At 48.8% G+C, this 22047-nt stretch overlaps 7 protein-coding genes across 7 annotated transcripts; 5 read left to right on the plus strand and 2 right to left on the minus strand.

The window, feature by feature from the left end:
- Positions 1 to 201: 201 nt before the first annotated feature.
- On the plus strand, positions 202 to 1932 carry B0J16DRAFT_353664 (RmlC-like cupin domain-containing protein; the record flags this gene model as incomplete). The annotated part of the gene is made up of 3 exons (XM_046129327.1): positions 202 to 252; positions 857 to 1259; positions 1313 to 1932. The coding sequence occupies 3 exons, from the start codon at positions 202 to 204 to the stop codon at positions 1930 to 1932; spliced, it is 1074 nt and encodes a 357-aa protein (XP_045986154.1).
- Positions 1933 to 3486: 1554 nt separating this feature from the next.
- Positions 3487 to 6469, plus strand: B0J16DRAFT_332629 (pyridoxal phosphate-dependent transferase). The gene is made up of 8 exons (XM_046126733.1): positions 3487 to 3992; positions 4455 to 4930; positions 4995 to 5358; positions 5423 to 5435; positions 5535 to 5658; positions 5714 to 5793; positions 5849 to 6079; positions 6135 to 6469. Exons 1-8 carry the CDS (start codon positions 3890 to 3892, stop codon positions 6151 to 6153), a joined length of 1410 nt encoding a protein of 469 aa, XP_045986155.1. The 5' UTR covers positions 3487 to 3889; the 3' UTR covers positions 6154 to 6469.
- Positions 6470 to 6806: 337 nt separating this feature from the next.
- B0J16DRAFT_56522 (uncharacterized protein) lies at positions 6807 to 7709 on the plus strand. Its single transcript, XM_046134070.1, has one exon. The coding sequence runs from the start codon at positions 7025 to 7027 to the stop codon at positions 7418 to 7420; it is 396 nt and encodes a 131-aa protein (XP_045986156.1). The 5' UTR covers positions 6807 to 7024; the 3' UTR covers positions 7421 to 7709.
- Positions 7554 to 9569, minus strand: B0J16DRAFT_394289 (uncharacterized protein; the record flags this gene model as incomplete). Its single annotated transcript, XM_046132123.1, has 2 exons — positions 7554 to 8621; positions 9275 to 9569. The coding sequence occupies 2 exons, from the start codon at positions 9567 to 9569 to the stop codon at positions 7999 to 8001; spliced, it is 918 nt and encodes a 305-aa protein (XP_045986157.1). The 3' UTR covers positions 7554 to 7998.
- A 3176-nt stretch (positions 9570 to 12745) lies between these two features.
- B0J16DRAFT_56543 (centromere protein Chl4/mis15/CENP-N) lies at positions 12746 to 14509 on the plus strand. The gene has a single exon (XM_046134071.1). It carries the CDS (start codon positions 12955 to 12957, stop codon positions 14464 to 14466), a length of 1512 nt encoding a protein of 503 aa, XP_045986158.1. The 5' UTR covers positions 12746 to 12954; the 3' UTR covers positions 14467 to 14509.
- A 43-nt stretch (positions 14510 to 14552) lies between these two features.
- On the minus strand, positions 14553 to 15881 carry B0J16DRAFT_315942 (uncharacterized protein; the record flags this gene model as incomplete). The annotated part of the gene is made up of 3 exons (XM_046125282.1): positions 14553 to 15496; positions 15551 to 15728; positions 15819 to 15881. 3 exons carry the CDS (start codon positions 15879 to 15881, stop codon positions 14553 to 14555), a joined length of 1185 nt encoding a protein of 394 aa, XP_045986159.1.
- A 649-nt stretch (positions 15882 to 16530) lies between these two features.
- Positions 16531 to 20053, plus strand: B0J16DRAFT_332637 (ribonucleotide reductase). Its single transcript, XM_046126734.1, has 3 exons — positions 16531 to 16849; positions 16902 to 17059; positions 17115 to 20053. The coding sequence occupies exons 1-3, from the start codon at positions 16831 to 16833 to the stop codon at positions 19629 to 19631; spliced, it is 2694 nt and encodes an 897-aa protein (XP_045986160.1). The 5' UTR covers positions 16531 to 16830; the 3' UTR covers positions 19632 to 20053.
- Positions 20054 to 22047: the final 1994 nt, after the last annotated feature.

Raw genomic sequence — 22047 nt, forward strand, 5'->3', positions numbered from 1 at the left:
TGAAGGAAAGGAAACTGGCTACATAGACGTGTACTGCCATATACATGGAGATTCTCGGTTGGCGGGGTCACCAGCTGTAATATCAACAACCGAGCATACTTTTCATCGAGTAGCTGTTTCTTCGCACTCGCTCGATACCTTTATATCAGAAACTTGATATAATGCTGAAATCGAACGCTCCAGTCAGGAAGGGCCATCACCATGTCATATACCGACAGACATGGGGAAGAGTGCTCCAACTCCACAGAAACAGTAGAACGAGGGGAAGGAGTTTCGGTTGAACACGTGAAGCATTAAAGCCTTCCAAAAGAGAAGACACGCCACTGAGGCTGCGAGTCCCAGTGAGGTAACACTAGAAGATACGATTGCAAAGCCAAAGTTACACTCATCCCCAATAAACTCTGATCAAGGCAGTCTATGGATTCTAGAAGGAGGTGAGGTTGACCGGAAATACGGATACCCAGCAGATGGCGTATCACGATAAGCCCTTAGTAATTGTCTCCACTTATTAGACACACCATCGATTTGGTCAGCCTTAGCAAACCATCTGCAGTCCCTAACTTACAGCGGCTATTAGTGGTAAAACCTTCCCTCTAGCTGCTGATGTAACATTGACTAAACATCGCAAAACCCTCCACAATCGCCAGTCTGACCCAATGGCTTTAACTTAATAATCCATCTATTTCTACTCATTTGTCGTTGCTTGCGAAATCATCCCCTCATCCATCGGACTCTTCTTGTAGTATATAAGTCCTTGCTTCATCCGTCCTATCTTGTCATGACCCTCTTCCGAAGCATCTTCATCCCAGCATTCATAGCATTAGCTGCCATCGCCTTATTCCAAACCCGTTTCAAGGACACAGCTACTTCTACCTTTGAGGTGTTAAAGACTCTTACACCTCTATCTTACATCTACAGCGACAAAATCATCGACCAAGAGAAGGACACCCAACACCTTTACGCCACCGAAATGTCTGTCCATCGATCTATCCGCAAGGTCTTCCTTGCTATTGAGCAATCTGAGGGTGCTGGTGCTCGCGTTCGTCGATCAATTGGTACTCCTCAGCTCCGCAACTTTTCTCCTTTCCTGATGCTCGACCACTTCTCTGTCAAGCCTGGTGCCGGATTCCCCGACCATCCTCACCGTGGTCAAGAGACTATCACTTACCTCCTTGAGGGTGGTATGGACCATGAGGATTTTGCTGGTAACCGAGGCACTCTCTCCGCTGGAGACCTTCAATTCATGACTGCTGGAAAAGGTATGTTTACATGATCTCCCATGGGAAAAATCCATTTACTGACACTCACTTAGGTATCATGCATGCTGAGATGCCCCAACAGAACGCCGACGGCAGCGCCAATGTCGGTCTTCAACTCTGGGTCGATCTCCCCAAGGAGCTCAAGGCCTGTGAACCCCGCTACCGCGATCTCAAGGCAGCAGAGATCCCCATCGCCAAGATTGACGACGACAAGGTCACCGTAAAGGTCATCTCCGGTCAAAGCCACGGCATCGACTCAGTCAAGGATCTCGCCTACACACCCGTCTGGTTCCTCGACATTGAGATCAAGCCCGGTGGCAAGATCACTCAGCCTCTGCCTCCCAACTGGAACGCTTTTGCCTACACCCTCGAGGGACAGGTCATTGTTGGCAAGGATGACCAGAAGCGTGTTGTTGAGCAATACCACAACATTGTTTTTGAGCCTGAGGGCGAAGTTGTTCACTTTGAGGTTGATGCTGGTGCAGAGAAGTCTGCTCGGGTGGCTATCATCGCTGGTACGCCCCTGGATCAGCCTGTTATTCAGTACGGTCCTTTCGTTCTTACTTCCAAGGAGGATGTTGCCAAGGCTCTGTTTGATTATCAGACACACTCCAACGGCTTCGAGCGAGGCGAAAACTGGGAAAGTGAGATTGGAAAGTCCATGATGGGCTAAAAGAATTGGAAATGTCTTGTTATCACGGCGTTAAAAAAGGAGGAACTCATGTATCTCGTTTAAAGTTTAAATTTGGGAGCGTTGAATGTGGCTATTTAGATGTGCAAATAATCAGCACATAAAGAATCGAATGTATATGAAAACTCATATGATCTATCACCAATTTCTATTTCATTGTCAACGTTACATGTTATTTGTCTGACAATATAGCAGAGTGAGGCCTTTGAGGATGCATTTACCCTACAGCTTTAGATTGTCTATGCGGTCAAGTACCTAGGTAGATAGATCCCATATATTAGTCTGAGCTGTGTCCGACGTAATGCCTTCAACTTGACCACGTAATACTGTAGGATAATGCGGGAATAATTCAAACAGTCTCCGTGCACTTGCCCGTGTAACGGCGATGCCGTCCCGTTCCGCGGCGCAGTCGAGGTGAGCACGGTGAACATAGGAACCCATTCCCCAGCCTCGCCCGTATGCAAAACGTCCCATACAAAGCCCAAGTAACGTGTATGTCTCATGATTCAACAACCCGCTTGTGCATGTACCTGAAGACCCTTGAGATCGGGACCAACCGGACTTGTTCCCTGATTGATATCAGGCATTCTAGCGAGGTTCTAGAGTGTTTCAGTTTCGGCTTCTCACCGAGCTTCCCTTTTGAAAGATGCGCGACATTTCACCCGGTGAAAGCAGTAAGAACAGCCAATGTCAGCATGTAAGAGCTTTGAACTTGATACTTGACGGCAAGTTTAGGGATCGGGCCGGGCGAATGAGGCGTTGTGGGTAAGGGGAGAAACCGAACTGGCAGGGGATGAGGTTTTAGGTAACGATATCCCAAAGATCGTCACTTTGCCATTCTATGCGGGGCTCTGTTCGGGACATTTGAGTCCGGTCGGGTTGATGTTGGGCAGAATAGAATTAGATGTCAATGAATACCCGATTCAAAGAAGAATAAGCTATGAATATTTCTGTTGTATGTACCTAAAAGATGGATTAAGTGCATCTTCCATACCTACTTGATACTCCAGCTTCAGGTGGTAAATGCGATGAAAGTAGAGAATGATTGGATGAAGCTAGGATAGCTACAGAGGTACTGTAACTGCATCTGGTATCTGTAAGAGAAGCGTCTCGACTCCAAAACCAACCTGACAAGTCGTATCAGCATTGAAAAAGGGGGCCATTTTTTACCCCAGGATTGGCAATGCATTGTCAAAGCGGAATATCCATAGTGAGTAGTTGTTAATACTCGGTGTGAGGTTGGCAACCGAATGAGACTTTTTGAAGCGATTCAGAGGTACGGTAAGTGATTACGCAAGACGATAATTAAATCTTGTCAAATGGTTGCTCCAAAGATGCCGTTTTCCGTTGATGTTCAGTGCATGATGCATACATCCAATACCATCCATCTGGCGATAGTCAGCTCAATCCAATCGCATTCCTCTCAGCTTGGCCAATGCTGATGCTGGCCTGGTACTCACAGACCACTCTTGATGCTGAATGGCTTCCCTTTTCTGTCTTGTTCTTGTTCGTGACACACATCCAAGTCCAAGGCGCTGTAGAGAGTACAGTACCTGAAGGCTCCAGGTTCCACCCCCGACCTAATTTTTCGGTGACCGATCTGATTTCTTTTCTTCTGCACTTGTTTAAAGTTACATGTAATCCCCCGTAAATCCATCCACCTTGTTTTTCCCTCCTCTTCCTTCTTTCTTCTCTTTACCACCAACTCTTTCTCTTCGCACTGTCGCGACTACTACGTTGTGACTTGCATGACTGCCCGGACCTCACTAAGCTAGAGCTCCATTATCCCCCAAAACTTAGGCGGGACCTCGCAACTGCTACTTACTCGTCCTCATCATCACTTGTTTTGGCTTGGAGCCATAACTGAATTCTTCCTCAAACCTTTGCGAAACTCCTTCCTACCTATATCGAGTCGCGATCCTATTACCCACCGCCCATCATGTCTTTTAGCGGACGCAAGTTCTCTATCAACCGCCATACTGGCGAACCCAAGCCCAAGGTGCTCACCCGCCGTTTCAGTACCACCGAACCTTCGATGAACGGTACGTTAATGTCTACCCCCAGCCCGGTCTTGTCTCATGGCTGTTCTGGTTCGTCTTGGACTTTGAGACATTGCCCTGAGCTGTGTCGCCCCAGCTCTGTCTTTGTATCCTAGCTTCCTGAGCTCTGGGGACTCTCATGAACCATCGCCAAAACCCTCATCTACTCTCTTCACCGTTTTCTCACCTCCCCTCACCGTCCCGCCTTTTGACTACCGGCGCCAATGGGGCGTTGCATTTGCTGTGCATTGCCTTGCTGGGTTCTTGCTTTTCCCCTCTTCAATCCCTGTCATCTGTGGCTGCCCCTCTATCCTGGCCTTAGTTACCCCTCCAAACCCGCCTTACACCTAGAGCTGTACAGGAGCTTGGCTGCAGCTCTCCACAACGTCACTGCCAAACCCACGATCAGAATATAGCTTGCAACTACAATATGACAACGACGAAATACTAACTGAAGTTAAATAGAATACCAATCCAAGGTCCATCGTCAGTTCCGAAACGCTCATGAGGGTCACATGCCTCATGCTGGCCTCGACGCCAGCCGATCATCCACTGGTGTTATCTGGTGCACAGAGCGAGCCTCCGAGTATGGCTACCTCGACGACCCCGATGCCTGGGCCAACCTTGGCCAGGGTGCTCCCGAAGTCGAGGACGACATCGAAGGCTGTTTCCCCCGCCCGGATACCATTAACGTCTCCATGGCCGGCCGAGAGTACGGTCCTACAGCTGGTATCAAGCCCCTGAGGGAGGCTGTTGCGAAGCTCTACAACGAGGCTCACCGACAGGGCAAGGAGAGCCAGTATACCTGGGAGAACGTTGCTATCGTCCCCGGTGGTCGTGCTGGTCTCATCCGTATCGCTGCTGTCTTGGGCAACTCATACCTGTCCTTCTTCTTGCCTGATTACACGGCTTACAATGAAATGCTGAGTCTTTTCAAGAACGTGAGTTCTTAGCGAACAAGTTTTGATAATTGGTCATGATATGCGTACTAACAGATTCCCACAGTTCGCTGCCATTCCCGTACCACTGTCTGAGGAGGACGGCTACCATATTCACCCCGACAAGATTGCTGAAGAGATTGCTCGTGGTACTTCCGTTATCCTCACATCAAACCCTCGCAACCCTACCGGTCGTGTGATTGTCAACCCAGAGCTTGCCGAGATCCAGGACTTGTGTCGAGACCGTGCGACATTCATCTCCGATGAATTCTATTCTGGATACTACTACGCCGACAACTGCTCGGGAAGCACCATCAGTGCTGCTGAGAACGTTGAGGATGTTAACGAGGATGATGTTCTGATTATTGATGGTCTTACCAAGCGCTTCCGCCTGCCTGGCTGGAGAATTGCCTGGATCTTGGGACCTAAGGGTAAGCACAAACCAATTCATCATAATTCAAAGTCATGAAAAGAAAGCTAATTCGGTTTATCTAGAATACATTAATGCGTGAGTCAGCCCCAAGCTCCTGAACTTTCGTCAGGTCGCATGAGACTGCTTTTGGTGATTTAACTTGACTATGGACAATCACGACTAACAAAACAATAGTATTGGTTCATGTGGTTCTTACCTGGACGGTGGTGCCTCGCATCCTTTCCAGGAGGCCGCTATTCCCATGCTCGAGCCCGAACTTGTTCGCAATGAGATGATTCACCTTCAGTCTCACTTCAGAGTAAGCCTTTATGGACTTCAATAGCCAAGACACGGAAGTACTAACACATCTTTAGGAAAAGCGTGACTTCGTTGTTCGACGTCTCCGCGAGATGGGCTTCGTCATCAAGTACGTGCCCGACTCGACCTTCTACCTGTAAGTCACTGCATCACTCCAAATTCTCTCGCCACTAGCCTGACCATTTCTTTAGCTGGCTCAACCTCGAGGGTCTCCCCGACACTATTGCCGACGGTCTCAACTTCTTCCAGGCCTGTCTGGAGGAGAAGGTCATCGTGGTGCCTGGTATCTTCTTTGATCTCAACCCTTCGCGTCGTCGTGACCTTTTCGACTCCCCTTGCCATCACTTCGTAAGACTGTCATACGGTCCTCGTATGGACGTTCTCAAGATGGGAATGGACGCCATCGAGCGTGTTGTCACCAAGTAAGCATTGCAGAACTTTGTGAACGTTCCACACGACAGCGCTAATATGACATAGGCACCGCAAGCTTCACTAAATGGCCTCTAACGAACGGCCAGAATTCTGAGTATAGAACAATTGGTCTATGTAAGACTATTGCATTATGCTTTGTGGGCTAGACTGTTGACATGCAGTATACTATGTCAGTCTCTACGTTCTGTGAGAATGTCTCTTTGAGACAGATTATGTGTTACGACGACTGTCATGCGCTGAAGATGTATGGTTTGTATCAATGAACAGAACCCGGGTATCTGATACCTGGACTTGAAAGAAGTACCTCTTGATAGATGGAGGGGTCTATAGGGCCCTTGTTAGACAGTTATATCCATCCCCACTGTACAATTTATCTGGAAAAACTGTGACATTACATTAAATTGACGAGTGTATAGTAGTGTAACCCTTCATGCCATGATAACCACAGTCGTAGTATTCTGAGTGTCCCACGAACTGACCCGGGGATCGTTGAGTTGGGCCAAGACCCACAAACAAACAAAAGAACTTACTCGAACGGAGAAATAAACCAATACAGTAGTGTTGCAACTTAGAATAACATAGAATTAGATGATAAAATAGTCAACTCATGTGTTTTCCGTATTCTGGCTTCCTTGTTAATGCGGTCAGTGAGTATCGCGGCTAGGTAGTTCTAGAACAAACCCAGGGATCCATTCTTAGTGGTCAGCTTTCTTGACTATCGGCTTCCATTTTTTTCTATCCTACTCCGAACCCAATCCAAGCAGCGCCTCACTTACAGCTCCTCTTTCTTTCAATATAATTCCCCATAGCTCATCAAACCAAACCTCAATTCTGTAATTTCTTAAATCTTAAGCATTTCAGCGAGAGATTTGATATCTCTGCTAGTCACTTTCACTCACTGAGTGAAGTTATACATAACACATCTCAACCACATTATGCTCAAGCGCTTCCCACGCTTCGCAATCACACGCCTAAACAACAACTACTACACGCCATCAGCCTTCCGCTTCTCCAGCACTATGTCCAAGGACGAGCAACAGCCTGCTCAGCAAGAGAGCAAGGATAACAAGAACCCTCTTCCTCTACCGGCCCCGGAAGATGCTGCCAATAATGGCCCGACTCAGCTGCGCGTTGGAGAGTCCGTCGCGCTGGATGCCATGGGTCCCCTTGTGGTTAACACAGATGGGACGATGGGCAGGATTGGGAATTGGGCGGGGATGACGGAACATGAGAAGGCGCAAACGTTGAGGTTGTTGGGAAAGAGGAATAAGGAACGCATGGATGTTTTGAAAGCGAAGAAGGCAGCTGAGGAGGCGGAGCAGCAGAAATGAGAGGATAATATATGCTTAGAGGTTCATATTTGGTTAACGGGATGAGCAATGGGACATAGGTCCATGATTACGACACGCAAAGAAGCGAATAAGAGATAGATATGGATGTGGAAGAGTTCTATTAGTAACTCAATAAACACTGGCTTTCAAAGCATGGTTTCTTCGGACCAAAAAGTGTTGAACATGGAATAAGAAACTAGTTACGGAAACGATATATCGTATACCCGTTGATATCATGACAAGTCAAAACAAAGAATTCCAGCCAGTTTATCCTGTTGCTTGAACCCAGGGACTGGTATCTATCAGTTGCTGCAAAGGCAGCTCGTGCAATATGTATCCATCATGCCTCTCATCCGCTGAAAACGTCCCCTCACTATCCCTCTCGTGATTTTTATGTTGTGTATGTGCCGTATCCAATGTATCATCATCATGCTCCTTGTACCCCCAGATATTGTTGAAAAGATCAGAAAACGCCGCATAGCCCCCACTAGATGCAAAACGAGCCAGAAGAACGCCGTCGGCCTTCCTCATTAAAGGTCGACCCAGGATTTTGCTGCACTTTTATAGGTTTGTTGCAATCACCTTGTCTCCTCCTTGACGGAGGACTTGGCTTTTGACTCGGACTTGTCAGCAGCCTTAGATGCAAGAAACTCCTTCCAAAAAGCAACAATCTCATCATTGCCCTCGTTCTTGTCAACTAAGAGGTTCTTGAGCCACTTGTTCTCGGTCTCGAGTTGTGACACCTTGCTCTCTAGAACGGAAACCTTCTCGGACATCTCCTTAGCGGACTTCTCAAGAGCTTGCTCACGCTGCTTCTTCTTGATACGGAAGCGAGCACTGGCAGCAGTGTTGCGTCTTCGCTTATCTTCCTCAGCGGCATGACGGGAAGCTTCCTCCAAGTTGACGGATCCACGACCAGCGCCAGAGGCGGTCTCGGAGTCGCGCCTCTCGGATGAAAGCTGAGGGGCAGCTGGCTGAGCGAAGTGAGGAGCCTGCTGCTGTTGTGGTACAGGCTGGTAGCTCGCGGGGGCACTAGGCTGCAGAGCAGCGAAGTTCTGAGTGCCATCAGCAAAGGCGGCGGTCATGGGGGTTGAAGGATAAGTGCCGGTAAAGTCGGGGAAGTTGAAGTCGCCTGCCATGGTATTGTGGTCAGTTGATGTCGAGAAGAGTCTATCATGACTGAAGTAGAGAAGATAGTAGGCTTGCGGAGTTGAAGAGTAGTCATTGTGTATTGCAGAAGTGCTTGAGATCTGGGGAAGAGCCTATCCCAACTTGGGAAGTGGTAGTGAAGTGCAGGGATGCATAGTGATGTCGTGATCAGTGTCGGCAAATCACGAGATATTGCGCCATAGACACCATCGTTTATGCAGCCACTAGCATTGAGCTTGAGATCCTAGACCTGGGCCGCACTTGAGCAGCCTAGCATAGAGGGACTGCTTATCCCCAATGACCAGAAGGCGGCATGCAGGCCTGCAGGTTGGGACAAATGTTCTCAAGGGAGGGTGGGGTAAATAGAGTTAACGGTTAGTGAAGCGGTAAGACGCTTCTCATTGCCCATTTTCGGACCAGGTGTCAGATGTGATAATTGAGGCAATCCGCTTGGATTGTAGCCATATGGATGTATAGTGGAGTGAGGAGCAGAGCATCAGTGAGAAACCGAAATTTCGATCATTGGTAATACCAAAGGGCAGAAATTCAAGAGAATTTCTGCTTTCCGTGATAAAACAATAATGCATCGATGTTTGCGCGTTGTTGCAATTCCCTCTCATTGATGTACTCCATCCCTTCAATCTCCAGTTTGACATGTTTTCAAGGTGGGAAGTGCCGTATAACACAAGAACATCAAAAACTCACCCTGCATGAAATCGAAGTTACCGGCAGTGATATCACCCACGACAGAGGGGGCCGGAGTCATTCCATCGGAAGGGGAAGTGCTTTGAGCAGCCTCCAAATCAACCTTCACGGGGTGGGCCTGGTAGTCGGTGTTCTGGCCAGTCTCAAAGTCGAAGAATTGAGTGTTGGTGAAAAGAGCGAGATCCTCCTCCATGTTGAAAGGCTCGTCGTGAGCAGTCTCTTGACGGTTAATGGCGTTGAGGTCGCGAAGGTATTGCGACACGTTGGGGCCGCGGCGACCGTTGAAGTTTGTCATTTCGATGAATGATTCGAGGCCAGTTATTCCCTCTTGAATTGGGTTCCAAACACCAATTACTTCTTCAAAGTGTCTTCAATCAAACGGTAGTCGATGATTCGATATCGAATCCGGAGGCGGTTCAACGAGGATGAGCGGGGTCTGTGCAGGCAAATTTGCCAACGGCTGCGGGTGACTCAATAATATCGGTCAGTCCCAAATCGATAGCCGCGTGCTCGGTGAAAAATCGAACGTGTATCGTCGTATCGTCGTCGTTTCTCAGATTCAAGATGAACAATGAGTCTATTCCGAGGTCGATTCTGGAGGTTCTTGGGGAGGAAGTGGAGGAAGAAAGAAGGGCGCTGGGGTCAAGGCAAGTCAAGTCTGTTTTCTCAAAGTGGATGCAACTTGGGAAGCCGATTGACGCCGAAGCCACTACGCAGATGGGTTTAGTGGAGTGGGTTATTGTTTGGGGAGCCCGTGGGTGGTGGGTTAGTGGGTAATGAGCTGAGTAGTCACTGGATGGCAAAGGGCCCCCTCCTGGAGTCGGAGGCTTAGTTGTAAACGAGGACCCAGCCTTTTCAACGATGAGATGGTGGCCTAGAACATGGGGGTATCTGGCGAATGGAAGAGTAATAAAGCCGTGTGTATGTCGCAATATTCATGTCGAGATGATTGCGACTCTATCTTTGTTGCTATTCTTTGTTTATACTCTATTCTGCTTTCCTGTTGTATCTCACATGTTTTACTGTATTACCTCTTTCGTTGCTCAATAGTGGCTCTGTGAAATAGAGCAAAGAGCACAGAAAATTTTGCTTACCAACCTGCCAGCTCCGATCAGGATTACATGCATGGGCCGGCGGCTTGCTTAACAATCACACATGAGCCGGAGCTCCAGCCGTCATGGACTCCCAAGTCCCTCCCTCGCATCAATGATCATTCATCACACCCCCCATGCCATATGCCACGGATGACCACCGAGGTTGCACCAGGACCCTGCGTTGGGCTTTTTTTACCTTATTCGGCATATGGATGTTGGTTTTAAAGCGCAAGCAGGGCCGAGACAGCAAGAAGCCGCTGCAGTGAGCTTTTGTGTTGTGAGAAGGAAGCAATTGACTTTATACTATACATTAAGCATGGCAGCATGTATCGAGTTAATGTTGACTTCAGTCCAATAGCCAATTCACATATTGCACTGGCACTGTATTTTGAAGACAAGTGTTGTGTGCTCAAATTCCAACTCCCCGCCCCCTGTCTATTGGCTGTCACTAGTCTGGAGACGTGGATATCTCTTATTTCGCGGATACCTTCTCCATCTCCGATTTTGAACGGTCATGCTCAGACACAGCCAATCCCTCTATTTCTATGAGTGATTATCTCGCAGAAAATCAGTCAGCGTGGGTCGGTTCGTTTCATCGCCGCTTATGAGTTCGTTCTTGGGCGACAGGGAAAGAGGGAAAGAACTCCAATACCCCCACTTGCACATGTTGCTGAAATTGGAGTCGTACAGCAGACGATGTACTTCACTCGACAGAGAAGGGAAATCGAAACTTGGCATGCCACTCTGGAACGGGGTCACACAACCGCCCCAACTCCTTCTCTGCAGATGAGCGGATTCGGACAGCTTCGGGGAGTTGTCTGTTCTTCTCAGACATGGGAGTCAGCTAACCCTATCGTTACAAGGCCGTGTCTTTGATTTTCGCCAATTCTAGCTTCCTGCACTGGACTGAAAAATCGGTGAAAGAAATCCGCGCACAAGCAAATTTGAGCTATTGACGCCCAGTGGATGAATAATCTTGCTCACAACGAGGTTGGCCTTCCAGAATGAATTCCCTCTCATTGAAACTCAAAGTTACTGCAAGATCGGCAGCGTCAAAAGCCTATGTGATGATTGTAGAGGGAGTTCCTGATTTTGCCCCCACTTACATACATGGCCAACGGTTTAATTGCCTCTTGTTTGACTACACACTGGAGCAGCTCAGCTGAGACATGTTCTTTTGTCGTTGTGCATAGACTGGGTTCAGCCTCAAGGAGTCAAGGGACTCTCTCGAAGCTGGTACTGGCTGTACAGTGAATCCTTCACGAATTCCAAAGGGACCGAGCGTACCAATCTATTCTGCACGCCAGAACGAAACCAGCCAAGGCGTTCGTTCTGGTTGATGGTTTCTGCAACTATTGGATCCAGTCCGAAGGGTCTCTTTCACCCTGGAGCCTTTATCCGCAAATCTTCCGTGAACTCCCCGTCAAAAATGGGGCCCTAGCACAATCTCCAAAAAAGAAAGTGTCTCCAGTTTGGAAAGCAACTCGCTTGCCTGCGGCCCCAGATCACTAAAGGAAAATTATGACACACATTTTCGAGACCGTGAAAGATAGCATCATGCCCTGCCGCAACTCGGACGTATTGGTCCTGTCGACGATACTGTAGCTTGTACAATATGTAGCTTCGTTCTTACAGCGCGTCTGTGGTCCCAAGCTGTCGAAATCTGCCGAACCGATCTGCAGACTCAAGTCAAAACGTCATAGCCCCTGCCATTCGCTTACGTGGGGGTATTGAAGTCTCGCAAAGCCAATAAAGAGACTCCTGGACCGTTGCAGAAAATCAATTCCCAGCCTGGCCCACGGTGTCGTCAATGATTCGCCTCCATCACGTCGAGGTCGAGGTCATGATCAAGTCCAACGGCGACACCCATCGGCATCAGGGCAGTTTGGCGGCTTTGGCCCTTGTCAATCTTTGCACAAGTCCAATAATTCGATGAGCCAGTCATCGTAGCGTCTTGATTTTCGGAATGGTATCCCTTTGATGGTGGAACCACGTTATCTAGGCTGTGACAAGAGCCATGAGGCACTGAAAACTCTCAACCAATCAATCGAGATGAACCGCTTCTCCGAATCGGACCACGCTCACGTCCGAGTCCACTCAATGTTAAAACCGAGTTTTGGTTTCGACTCCTTTTTTGAGTGAGTTTTCTAGACCGAAGAAAAGCGGAAGATGAGATGAGATGTCTTGAGAGATGACATTGTTTGGCATTCTGGTCGTGACAGTTTTGACAGACAGGCAGGCTTGCCTGTCGACATTATCTCGATATTGAAGTTATCACATGATATAGCACGTGATCGGATTTGGCCAGACATCCGCTCTGTTGGCTGTTCACCTGTTCTTGGCCCGTGCTTCTCACTATTCCTGGTTGGTCTGATTGCAGACGCGACTCCAAGTGAATGTATCGCGTCTCATGAGTATGTCTAAGCATTGATTATCGGCTCGGTCTATTCTAAGAGATCAATAAACCCCTGCCTCAATTAAACACCAATCAGAGGAAGAGTCTTGTGGTTTTATTTTGCGTATGACTTGCTTCGAGCGCTCACATTCGGTCTTTGTGACTCGTTGTAAAAAACAAACAAAACAACAATGGCCCGCTTCTCAGTACCAACAACAGCAAGGCTTCCGTCCTCATTACGAGTTGATGCGACCAATCCTGCTGTTGTGAAGAGTCTCAACAGACTATCACGAGAAGCACTTATTTCCTTGGCATTAGACTGGCTTGACGATGAGAGTCTACCTAATGCCGTGCCCTATATTGAGAGGAGAGATGAGGACGATGAAGCAGACGACGACCTTTATCCTCCTTGTCAGTCCATTGACGATCTTCAACAACTTTACATTGACATGCAACAACAAAAAGGGTCAAAACGAGATGTCGTTAGTAGAATCGTTGAGGGCGACTGGAGGATTGGCCTAACGCTATATCAACTGGCCATGGCAGATATGGCATATTTCGAGCAGAATCCAACATCTCAAAAATGGTCGGCATATTCGATTCTACCTCTCAAGCAACCTTCTCAAGATGCTGGCGAGGACCAAGTGCTTAAAGTCGATAAAGAGAACCTAAAAGTTCCACGCTTCCACCCATCAACATTCCTACAAAACCTTCAGACTCATGTGCTACCAGACGTGAAGGCACATTATCACTTCCACAGACCAAAAGATATACCTGTCTTGATCTTGCGAATATTCGTTGTTGACTCACCTTACAACACTGGTTCTGCTCTATCAGGCCGAGACGCTGGTGGTGCGACCAATTTCGACTCGTCACGAACTGTATACATTGCTTTCCCTGACGGTTCTCCCTCACTATACATCACCAAGTCTCAAGCCACAGGCTCTGCTGGCTCAGGCGAATCCAAGAGTTTACAAAGTCTGATTGTTGATGGCGTTCCCAAGGCTCTTTCACGCCCCCGTGAACGATACACACTCAAATCAGGGAACCTCTCAAGCAAGAATTTGGATGCTTTGTTAGAAAAGAAAGGATCCGGGCGCATGACCGCTGCAGGTGGCGGCTGGAGCATCTATACCAACGAATCAACAAAAATATCGCCGTTGGACACTATTCTTCCGAGCCCACCACTATCTCGAGAATCATTGCTTACTAGCCTCAAGCGCGGAGCGCCTTTGACTGTAAGGCAACAGGCATCGAAAAAGGCAAGACTTGCTGCTAAAGCTCGGTTTGGTGATACGGGCATTGTCACAGATGGAAAGGGAGTGGAAAAGGTTGACATTGTGATACAAGACCCATTCCCTACAAATGTGGATTTGGGCGAAGCAGATGAGAGCGGCAACGAGGATGGTGCGGATGATGGCAGGAAAAGTCGACGGAAAAGTAAGATTGACGCAGTCATTCGAGAGGCGAATGTCGCAACGGAAGAGGACGGCAGAAATGATGCAGCCACGTCCCAAAGATGGACGCCCACCATCAAAGTTTCGTTCTCCGGCAATCATGTTTGGGCTGGTGTACGACAACTTGTTGAGGCTGGGATAATAGATGGAGAGAAAATGCCTGGTTGGATGACGGGTGAGGAGGGAGTAACAACAGGATTGGTGAGGCACGGAAGGATACGCGGGCACAAAGGCTCTGGCATGTGAAAAGTTGTTGGATCTATATGGCGCATGGTCTATGTCTTTTCTCTCTATATGATACCCCCATGACGGATCAACACGTCGATCAATTCCTACTTCTCTTCAAGTCCAAATACTTTTACTGTGTTCTTCCATGCTGCTTCACAGACCTCTTCGATACTGACCTCCTTGATCCCCGCGATGATTTTGGCGACTCGTTCGATGTTGCAGGGCTCGTTGCGCCCCTTGACCATGGCTCCTTCTTCCCACTTCTCCTTCTTCACGATCTTGTACCGTTCGGGAACTTCTGGTTCCTTCTTTTGGTTCTTCTTAGACTGCTTTTGAGGTTTCTTCGCAGGCTCAGCAGTGCCAGTCCCGTTCTGCTCGTTTTCAGGAGCAGGTTCCTCCTTCTTCTTTTCAATCAGGTACTTGTAACCCTCGTGGCTTGGTCGAACCTCGCACCAAGGTCCATCAGTCTCGATCATAAGACGGTCGAGGTGGACTTCCTTAACAACAGCGCAGTTCTCAACTGTCTTGAAGCTGCATCCGTTGATACCAATGTACAGTCCCAAGTCCATCAACTCGCGCATCTCCTCAGCTGTGCCAGTAAAACTATGCACCACACCACCCTTCTCTAACTTCTCCAGCTTCTCACCAAACGCCTCCTTCAGAAGCCGGACAAAGTCCTCGTGAGCGGCACGAGAGTGCAAGAACAGCGGGAGCTGAGGAGATATCGTAGCAGCGACCTTGAGCTGGGCAGCAAACGAGTGAAGTTGAATAGTCTTGGAACAATAGTGCAGACGGTCATAGTCAAGACCAAACTCTCCCATTGCAACGAGGCTCTTCTGGCCTGAGGCCTGAGCCTCTGTTACAAGAGATGTAAGGTCTGCAATGAGCTTCTCCGTCTTCTCTGAAGAAGGAGGATGCTCTTCCGAGACCGGAGCTTCAGGATCAGGGTCGCATGGTGTTGTGTGCTCAGACTCATGAGAGGGACCCGCTTCACTGAAGACGGCACTGCTGCAGGGATGGATGCCTGCAGTTCCAAAGATGGTCCCGGCTGTTGACGGGAGTTGGTTAGATTATCAGATTGATAAACAGGGGTCAAACTTACGATAATCTTTGGCAAGGGTGAGGGCGTCTCGGGAGTTACCCAAATCCGAGCCGGTAACTATGAGCTTCGTACATCCGACTTCACGGGCTCTCCCGATAATGGCATCGAGATCATCGGGATGTCTTTCTTTGCCGTGGTATTTTCCTCGAAAGATGGGATCGGTAAGGTTGATACCAATCTACTGGCAGACGTCATGTGTTAACGGGATCTGATCTCGGACATGACTAATGGGTCGGATACAGTAGAATCGACTGGAACTTTGACATACATCGATGTATCTGGGTTCGTAACTGGAGCCATTAGCTGGCTGGGCTGTTGTAGATGGAGCCATGTTGCGAAAGTGTGAGGCTTGGAATCTGAGACTTGAGGTCCTGAAACCGCTGGTAACTGAAAATTGAAAGCAATTAAAGAGACGTCTCGATGTCATTGATTTTGAATGTCTTTATTCAACCCAATGGTGAGTCACTGAATGTCCTGTTGCCTTGCAACTGCTGTACTCTAGATGTCTTTTTTTAGGCCAGAGCGTCACCAACTCAGGCAGGTAGTTTCGATGCACGGTGTTGATTGGTTGCTGAGAACGTTTTCATCAAGGTCAAGGTCTCATCCTCCAGTCAACCTGCGCTGTCCAAGCTCAGACGTAATTCCACCGCTTGCTTACAGAGCCAGCACATGCAATTAATAATTTGCATTGACTTCACGTGATTTCGCGCCGCTATCTGACCCCTCTGAAACCCCACCAACGCTCTGGCAACGCAAAATGACACGGAGGGCGCGACACCGCGATATTGGAAAGAGGAGGTGAGATAGTGACGTTGTTGGGCAGAAAATGCATGAAATAGCAATAGATGTATTTCCCTGAACGCTTTCTTAACCCAATGAAACCAGGAATCGCCTAGATTTCACATAAATCACCAGCTTTGATCAGTCTCTTCTCCAAATCCCAGCTTCTAAACGGGGCGTTGCCTTAGGTTTCAGGCGGGGCCTTTTTAATGGATTTGTTCGACCCTGTCACTGTTTGACGCGCTAAAAACTTGGCGTCGCGTATGGTAGACGCGCCTCCTTAAAACCACATCGACCATCCGCCCAAATTTGCAAATCTCATCTCCTCAACAACCACAAACAAAACACTGGAAAATCTTGTAATAATTCTCACGTTCCCTTTCAACAAAGCGTCAATACCCTTCTAGACGCTCTTTGGCTTCTTCACTGCTTCCATCTGCAGGCACAGAACCTGCTTCACCTCCTTTACGACCTCCCCGCCTTTTCCTCTATCCGCCATCATGTTTGTTAGAAAGAGAGGTATGTACGACCCGACAACTTGGAGACTCATGATCACTGACAGGAACTTCAGATGGACGCCAAGAGCGTGTCCAGTTCGATAAGATCACTGCCCGTGTCTCGAGACTGTGTTACGGCCTCGACATGGACCACGTTGATCCTGTTGCTATCACTCAAAAGGTCATCTCCGGCGTCTACGGCGGTGTGACAACTATCCAATTGGACGATCTCGTGAGTGATGAATGCATTGGAACTCCTTCGACAACAACTAACTTGATTCTCCCAGGCTGCAGAGACTGCTGCGTACATGACCGTTACGCACCCTGATTACGCCATCCTCGCAGCCCGTATTGCCGTCTCCAACCTTCACAAGCAGACCAAGAAGCAATGGTCCGCCGTTGTGAGCGACCTTTACCACTATGTCAACCCCAAGAACAGCCGGGCATCACCCATGATTTCCAAGGAGACTTATGAGTGTGTTATGAGACATAAGGAGGAGCTTGACTCCGCCATTGTCTACGACCGAGATTTCCAATACCAATACTTCGGCTTCAAGACCCTGGAGCGATCCTACCTTCTCAAGATCGACGGCAAGATCGTCGAGCGTCCTCAGCACATGATTATGCGTGTTTCTGTTGGTATCTGGGGTGACGATATTGAGCGAGTCTTGGAGACATACAACCTCATGTCCAGCAAGTTCTTCACTCACGCCTCCCCCACACTCTTCAATGCTGGTACCCCTCAGCCTCAGCTGTCTTCATGCTTCCTTGTTGATATGAAGGAGGACAGCATTGACGGAATTTACGATACCCTCAAGACTTGCGCTATGATCTCCAAGATGGCTGGTGGTATCGGCTTGAACGTCCACCGCATTCGTGCCACTGGCTCCTACATCGCCGGAACCAACGGTACTTCCAACGGTGTCGTTCCCATGCTGCGTGTCTTCAACAACACTGCCCGCTATGTCGACCAGGGTGGCAACAAGCGACCTGGTGCTTTCGCCATCTACCTCGAGCCCTGGCACGCGGATGTCTTCGATTTCCTTGATCTCCGAAAGAACCACGGTAAGGAGGAAGTCCGCGCTCGCGACCTGTTCCTTGCCCTTTGGATCCCTGATCTTTTCATGAAGCGTGTCGAAAAGAATGGTGAATGGACCCTCATGTGCCCCAACGAGTGCCCCGGTCTTGCCGACTGCTATGGTGAGGAGTTCGAGGCTCTGTACGAGAAGTACGAGAGGGAGGGCAAGGGTCGTAAGTCTATCAAGGCCCAGAAGCTCTGGTATGCCATCCTCGAAGCCCAGACCGAGACCGGAAACCCCTTCATGCTCTACAAGGATGCTTGCAACCGCAAGAGCAACCAGAAGAACCTCGGTACCATCCGAAGCTCTAACCTGTGCACTGAGATCATTGAGTACTGTGCCCCTGATGAGGTCGCTGTTTGCAACCTTGCCTCTCTGGCGCTTCCTTCTTTCATCAACTACGATGACGCTTGTTACGACTTCAAGAAGCTGCACGCGGTCAGTCAAGTCGTTGTCCGCAACTTGAACAAGATCATCGATGTGAACCACTACCCTGTCCAAGAGGCTCGCAACAGCAACATGCGTCACCGACCCATTGGTCTCGGTGTCCAGGGTCTTGCCGATGCTTTCCTTGCCCTGCGCATGCCTTTCGAGTCTCCCGAGGCTCGCGAGCTCAACAAGCAAATCTTCGAGACTATCTACCACGCTGCCCTGACCGCCTCCGTGCAGCTCGCCAAGGAGGAGGGTCCTTACTCTACCTTTAAGGGTTCTCCTGCCTCCGAGGGTATTCTTCAGTTCGACATGTGGAACGTTAAGCCCTCTGACCTGTGGGACTGGGAGACCCTTCGAGAGGATGTCAAGACCCATGGTATTCGCAACAGTTTGCTCCTTGCTCCTATGCCTACTGCCAGTACTTCGCAGATTCTTGGCAACAACGAGTGCTTCGAGCCCTACACCTCCAACATCTACCAGCGCCGAGTTCTTGCTGGTGAGTTCCAGGTTGTCAACCCCTGGCTGCTCAAGGATCTTGTCGACATGGGACTTTGGTCTGATGCCATGAAGAACCGTATCATTGCCGAGAACGGTTCTATCCAAAACATCCCCAACATCCCTGCCGATGTTAAGGCTCTGTACAAGACAGTGTGGGAGATTTCTCAGCGACAGGTTGTCCAGATGGCTGCGGACCGCGGTGCTTTCATCGACCAGTCTCAGTCTCTCAACATCCACATGAAGGATCCTACTATGGGCAAGATCACTAGCATGCACTTCGCTGGCTGGAAGCTTGGTCTCAAGACCGGCATGTACTACCTCCGTACACAGGCTGCTGCTGCCCCTATTCAGTTCACTGTCGATCAGCAAGCTCTCAAGATTGCCGACAGTAGCTCTGCTCAGATCAAGCCATTGAAGAAGCGTGCTCCTCCTGCTGGCTCAAGCTACCTGATGTCCTCGCCTTCTGCTATGGGCCGCACTGGTCTCAACGGCAGCAGGACCGGTTCTCAGGACAGCGGACTGAACGGCAACTCCGCCAATGGCGTGAATGGCACCACATCCGTTCCCGGCCGTGCTCCCGTCATCAAGGCTGATGTTGCGGAGGGCGACAGTCCCAAGGCCCTTCCCACTGAGCCTGCTGAGAAGGTTCAGGAGGAAGAGTTGGGCGTCAAGAAGAACCCTCAGTCTGAGGACCAAGGCAAGGACAATGAGGATCGTGAACGCGACATTTACTCAGAGGCCGTCCTGCAATGTAGCATTGAGGATCCCGAGTCCTGCATCATGTGCAGCGGTTAGATGACAGTATGATTTTTTGCATGTGTTTTTACGACAATCGACGAGTTGCATGTTTTGGAGGGAATGATACGATAAAGCGAGGAAAGATAATGCGGCTTGGAACTTGATGTTTGATCGTGTATGGGTATGCTGGGTGGCAACGATCCCCTTGGGCATGCTTATACTGGAGTACATTGTTAGGATATTATTATTTGAGACCCTGGCGGCCTGCACTTTGAGTTGTAGTACATGATATAGATAGTGTACGCTGGTGCTTTTGCATCTCTGAATAATTGTTTTTTGGTATATTTCTTCCCCTGAAAAGTATCTATGTGAAGATGCGACTTCGACGTGTATGTTGGCAGTGACGACTCTCTGGAACCATGTATTTGCCCTCAGTTTAGGGTAGACGAGACTATCCAGAAACTCAATTTATAATCACTCCAGTTTGTATGAGAAAACATGTTATTCAGACTTCAGGGTCATGCAGGTAGATGACATAAAGTTTTGTCTAAATTGGAATAAAATTTCGAGATAATTTCGCCTCGTCTACTCAGCAATCAAGTTTTCTGATACCGTACCCTATCGGCACTTTGCGAGAGTGGCACTTTTGCTAGGCGCCAACGCATATCGTGCAAGTCCAGCTGAACGTTAAGCCACAACAGTCGATTCAACGACTCTTTCTCCTGAAACCTAATCTTCCATGGTCTCACATGTTACTTACGAGATATGCAAATAAGGATATAGAGATTTATACAATCAGACCAGAACATGAACAAACTACGGAGTAGTAAACATGGTCACCCTGGAGTAGTTGGGCAAACCACTGTGTGCTACAGTTTGTGACGCCAACAGCAATTGGACTGCGCTTCATGAATGCAAGCCAATACCCGTGAGCAATCCAGTTTCAGAGTATGCACCTGTCTCGAAATTATATGATGAGCGTCTTATTAAGATGGAGGGTTGGCGACATGTTAATCTGACGAATGAGATTATTAGATGACAAGACATTGCGACACAAAAGGGAGAACCAGCCACAATATGCGAGCTGCAAGTTAGACGGTGGCTGGAAAGAGCAACGTGTTTCAACTGTGAAATGCTGTGACTGGAGCGATGTTCCGACTCCATTGCAGCCGTTGCTCGTCGCATTGTCAAAGCAAGCATCTCCATAAAGATCAACAACCAACCATGACGAAGATCACGGGTAATACATGATCAGGCAGGAATCATGAAACGATAATTGCCAACTGGCAAAATTGTCATGATGACGGGCCGGGAAGGAAACATTGCATCTGCTTCCAGATGAAAATGAAACTGGGGAGAGTTCAGGATGCTGGGGTGGTGAGTGACGTTAGGATGAATGGGAACCCGCAAGGTCCAGCCTTTCCACCACAAAGTCCAGGCCAGGTCGGTCCAGCTCGACAAGGCCTGCGAAGCTAAGCTTGGGCCATGCGAAAAGACTGACGATGATGCGATCCATGACATCAAAGGCCCGCCTTTTTTGTTCAACCCCTGGTTTTCTTGGCTCGCTTGGCTTGTGGCTGGAGTGGCTTGGCCCGCTGCGTGGCTAGTCTGGGCACAGTTCATCATGGCCAGCTGAACAGGGAATCTGAGCATCACCGGGCTCGATTGCACGTTGGGATGTTTATGGGTACAGTGTAGGTGGAACGTTCAATGGGGGAGATGAGTTGGTTCGAGTGGGGATGCCCTCCGAAAGATCCAGAATGAGTGCATTTTACTCATGCAAATGCGATGCTGTGGAAGTTAGGCGAAAACCTGATATAATGCAAAATGGAATCTGGGATTAGGACGATTGTACCGACAAATGGCAATCAACAAATATGATATTGCAAATTGCAGTTGTTTGCGCTGTCTGCTTCTGAGACATGTACACACCCTCTCATCACTCGCAACACTATATTTCTAACCCATCCCATCTCAATTGAGGAGAAAGTTCCCCAGGAAAAAAGAAGGACGTGATTCCCCTTTCCGGTTGCCAGGGGATCGAGAGTTGGCTAGTCCAGTGAATTGACTTGAACTTGTTTTTGGGGATTGCCAAGGATGGACTTCTGCAGGGGTAACTGACGAATCGGAGCTAGCCATGGTACCACTGGCCAACGACGATTGATCTCACTCTCGAGGATTGGATACGCGACATCACACGTATTGTGGGCTATCTGTCGAATGCTTGCACAGTAGTTGATAAGTTGGGGATGAGAAGACAGGATGGAAAACCTGTGATACTAGGGCGTGATTGACTGGTAGGATTGTGGTTGCTGTGGCAGGAACACAATACGGTAGGCGCCGTACAGCAATTAGGCAGGTACCCCAGATTGGCAGTCGTCATGCTTGTTTTCTTTCATGCTCAAAACTTTTGTATGCGGCCGTGATTCCGGCTCGGCGCACGAGTTCCTGCCTGCTCTTAGGTATCGAGATT

Source organism: Fusarium flagelliforme (assembly GCF_020744385.1).
Source record: "Fusarium flagelliforme strain FIESC 12 MPI-CAGE-AA-0113 chromosome Unknown B0J16scaffold_2, whole genome shotgun sequence".
NCBI classification, from domain to species: Eukaryota; Fungi; Ascomycota; class Sordariomycetes; order Hypocreales; family Nectriaceae; genus Fusarium; species Fusarium flagelliforme.